The sequence below is a fragment of the Camelina sativa genome, chromosome 9, assembly GCF_000633955.1.
Source record: "Camelina sativa cultivar DH55 chromosome 9, Cs, whole genome shotgun sequence".
In the NCBI taxonomy this organism is placed as follows: Eukaryota; Viridiplantae; Streptophyta; class Magnoliopsida; order Brassicales; family Brassicaceae; genus Camelina; species Camelina sativa.
The window spans coordinates 22,916,557-22,918,994 of NC_025693.1; the positions used below are offsets into that span (position 1 = coordinate 22,916,557).

The 2,438-nt window shown below is 38.0% G+C and overlaps 1 protein-coding gene across 2 annotated transcripts in view; it reads right to left on the reverse strand.

Annotated features, from left to right (window-relative positions):
- LOC104711834 (purple acid phosphatase 22-like) overlaps positions 1-2,167 on the reverse strand; it is a 9,516-nt gene extending 7,349 nt beyond the window's left edge. The window contains exons 1-5 of one of the 2 annotated variants that reach the window (XM_010428605.2): positions 1,912-2,164; positions 1,325-1,616; positions 744-1,138; positions 271-444; positions 26-154 (exon numbers count right to left, since the gene is read on the reverse strand). In XM_010428605.2, coding sequence (XP_010426907.1) covers positions 62-154; positions 271-444; positions 744-1,138; positions 1,325-1,616; positions 1,912-2,058 — 1,101 coding nt within the window. In that variant the 5' untranslated portion in view covers positions 2,059-2,164 and the 3' untranslated portion in view covers positions 26-61. Of the gene's footprint in view, positions 1-25; positions 155-270; positions 445-743; positions 1,139-1,324; positions 1,617-1,911 lie in introns of those variants that run through there. The other variant, XM_010428604.2, reaches the window with a different exon arrangement.

Sequence of the window (2,438 nt, forward strand, 5' to 3'; positions counted from 1 at the left end):
AAAAACCTTTGACTTGGTGAGGAAGTATGAAACTATATTTAGATATATAATGAGAGGTGACTTACGATAATGCAAGGCCTTCTCGGTTGCCTCCGTCACCGATGGTGATGTATATAGGCCCACATGGGTCGGCCTTGTTGTTATATACACGTTTCTGCATTAATCACAATTCGACATCAATTAACCCTTAAATGGTACAGTAACAATGACTTAATGAAGTCTCAAAATAGAAAAATAATATAAAGAGATTAACGAAGATTGAGGACTTACAAAACGTTCGTAGGCATGAACATGGCCGGCAAAGACGACGTCGACTCGAGCACTATAGAGCAAAGACTCCATAGCTTCCCTCATGCTCTCTCCTTCACCTTCATGTGCCTCGTTCGTGTTGTACCACGGGGCGTGCAGCAATACCACCACCCACGGCGTCATTTTACGGTCAACCTTTTTACAATACAAAAACAGAAACAACCCAATTGTCAAGAATTGATAGAGATTTTGAACTATTAATTACGTAACATATTATAAATATGGTTTATCCCTTATTGTGTTACAAAATCTTTCGGCTTTCTTTTACATGTCAAGTTTATTTACCAATAAACAAAAGATTTTTACAAAGAATTCGAAAGCCGTATGTGTTTTTTTTTTTTTAACTTCAGAAGATCATTTTTGAATGTGAAAGGGATGAAATGATTATGTGTTACGCTTTTGTCCAACTAAAGTTGCATTATCTACAAACTAACCTTTGCTAGATCGGCCTGGAGCCATTGATACTGATCGGAATCAGAGTCAAAGTCGGTGTAAGAACCGAGCATAACCGTGTGGACACCAGCCACGTCAAAAGAGTAGTACAGGTTGGACTCAGAGAGGCTCTCGGTGTAAGGCATTTTCCACCGGGCATTGTATGACTTGAAGGTTGTGTGTTCAATGATTGGGAAGAATTCGATCTCGTGGTTTCCTTCAGTAACCATCCAAGGACGCTTGCTCGCGAGTGGCTCCACCAAGCGACCAAAAGAGTCCCAAAGTGGCTGGTGAGTGTCAGCGTAGGAGAGGTCGCCAGGAAGTAGAAAGACGTCGTAGTCTTGCTTCTTTATCTGAGATAATGTTGCATCTGTCCATCCGGTTTGGCCTAGGTCCCCTTCAATATTTCAATTTAAAAAAAAAAACATATTTCATTAATTTGACATGAAAATTTGGTACGTCCTTAATTAACTCGTTTGAACCAGAACCCAACATATAGAATAGTTGCGTGAAAATATTCGGATCCAACCCAACTTGTCATGGATTGAGTGTTTTGTGCGTTAGAGTCATTGAAGTAATTTACCTACGATTGCGAACTCGACCGGAAAAGTTGACGGAGGAGTCTTAAAAGAAAATTCAGGACCGTTGCCACCACAACGGTAGTAGTAAATGGTGTTGGATTGGAGAGGTCCGATCTTGACGTGGTGGATTTTTCCGGATTTGTAGAAAAAGTATGTGTAGGAAGTGCTTTCTCCGGTGGCTTTTCCGACGTACTTTCCTGGTTGTTTACCGTATTCCACCACCGAATCCACCTTCTTGTCTTCCGTTATGAATGTTACTCTCATGTGGTCCTTACCCGCCAATGATACGTGCACCTTTAATTTATCATATATATGATATATATGTAGATTAGTCACAGAATGTAACATAAATATGTGATAGATTTAAGAACATAATCAAGGAAATATAAGGAATATATCCATCATTCAGTCTACCTGAATACAAATACATTGTCCTTAATTAAGGACTATACTCTACATCAGTATATCTCATATTCCATAACAAATGGAAGATGAAAATATGAAGAATTATATTTATAACACAGGGGATCACTTGTGAGTTGTGAAAAGAAAAAAACACATAGAGAAAGAGATCATTTAATCAAAGAACCTGTTGTGGATCGGATTTGGAGCGGTCATGAGGGACGAAGACGATGGGACGAGGTGGCTCGCGTTTAAGTTCCGGCTCATCAGCTTGAGATATGAACGGACAAAGGAACAAGAGAGTAAAACAAAGAAAGAGACCAAGAAGTTTCATCTTTAATGTTTGAAAGAGGTAAAGTTTGGTGAAGAAGAGTTGATTAATATTGAAGAGTTCGGTGGACGTTTTCAGGTGTGTTTATACTTTTATACATCTCCGTTAGCCATCGCCTCAAGTTACTTCATTTCCCTTTTTATATTTAATTCATAAAATATCTTATATACTTTTTGTGAGTTTTGCTTGCAGATTTCTTTATCTTTTTGGTAGTATTATTTAACAAAGAACAATTATAAAGTCAATGCTTGGATTTTTTAGTTATACGGTTTTCGTAACCTTAAAGAACTGGACCCAAGAAAGTAAATGAAAATATGAGATGATTTAAACGAAAGTTTTAAGATATATAGTGTCGTCCGTGGATTTGTATGTCTGTGTATGAA